The following is a 1,168-nucleotide window of genomic DNA, read 5'->3' on the forward strand; positions in this document are numbered from 1 at the left end:
TGGGATGATGTTCTTCCTGATGGAGCGGGTCAACTCGAGCCTTGAGGACTGGGGAAAAGCTCACGACACGCTGGTCTACCAGAACCTGAACGGAGGACGGACCCAGATCAGCTACTCGTACTACCCCCAGTTCTGGTTGGACAAAACCCAGAGACCTACATTCAGGACAGCACTGCTTCAACTGATTCACAGGTGAGAGAAAGTGACCTGTCCAGGTGGGTTCCAGTCAGAACCTGTTAACGTCCTCTGTCCATGTCTCACCTCTTTAAAGGTCACGACCTCTAACAAACTCCATCCACACGGTTCTGGTGGTGGGAGGAGTCCAGTGGCTCAACACCAATCACCTGAGGACGATCCAGGAGGTGTTGGACAGGTGAAGTCACAGAGGTGGCTACAGACACCACCACAGGACTGGACAGACGCAGAACAGCAGAGAACTGGACGTCTTTGCAGGATTTATGGTCCAGGTCAGGCTAGTCACTCTTCTTCTTCATCCTCAGAGAGTCCCTGGAGAACATCTTGGTGGTGGTGAAGTCTTTGGGGATGGGGTTCCACCTTCCTGTGGACGGAATCAGATCTCTGAGTCTGGTAGGTTTGTACTTCCTCCTGAGAACAATCTGTTTAAAACAGAACAGATTGGTTCGTATTTATGTTTGCTTTTCAGACGGAGGTACAACACCTGCTCAGAGTAAACGAGAACATTATCGTCAGCGCAGAACGTCTGGGGTACGAGGTGATCGACACCTTCAGCATCACCATGGGTCGGCACAAAGAGTTCCTGCAGGGACGGTGTGCCTGCCACTTTCACGAGGTGAGACTACTTTAGTTCCCTTCAAGTTCTCTTCATCCTCTTCAGCAGGAGGGAACCACATGGTTCCCAGTACAACACGAGGAGTTTTCAGTTCCAAAAACAAAAAAGGTTCTGTGTTACCAAAGGTTTTTATTTCTGAATCATAGTTCTATTTCATCCCTACTGACCGCCAGAGGGCGGTGCTGAAAGCACTGAATGTTCCCTTTGCGCATGCGCAGTTCGAGTAATAGTATCAACAGAGTCACACTTGTGACACATCGGATGATCAATCAGAGGCTATATAGCCTGACGTCATCCGAGGCTCTGTTCCTTTTTTCTTCTCGCATGCGGTTCGCTGCACATGGCATTGGCCTTTTC

General features: G+C 49.9%; 1 protein-coding gene across 1 annotated transcript in view; it reads left to right on the forward strand.

The window, feature by feature from the left end:
• The window catches only part of LOC108248427 (cadherin-like and PC-esterase domain-containing protein 1), a gene marked incomplete at its 5' end in the record, with an annotated part of 16,736 nt that continues 15,568 nt past the window's right edge, over positions 1-1,168 (forward strand). Inside the window, 4 exon segments of the mRNA XM_017437198.3 lie at positions 1-192; positions 272-373; positions 501-588; positions 665-811. Coding sequence (XP_017292687.2) covers positions 1-192; positions 272-373; positions 501-588; positions 665-811 — 529 coding nt within the window.

Source organism: Kryptolebias marmoratus, linkage group LG18 (assembly GCF_001649575.2).
Source record: "Kryptolebias marmoratus isolate JLee-2015 linkage group LG18, ASM164957v2, whole genome shotgun sequence".
NCBI classification, from domain to species: Eukaryota; Metazoa; Chordata; class Actinopteri; order Cyprinodontiformes; family Rivulidae; genus Kryptolebias; species Kryptolebias marmoratus.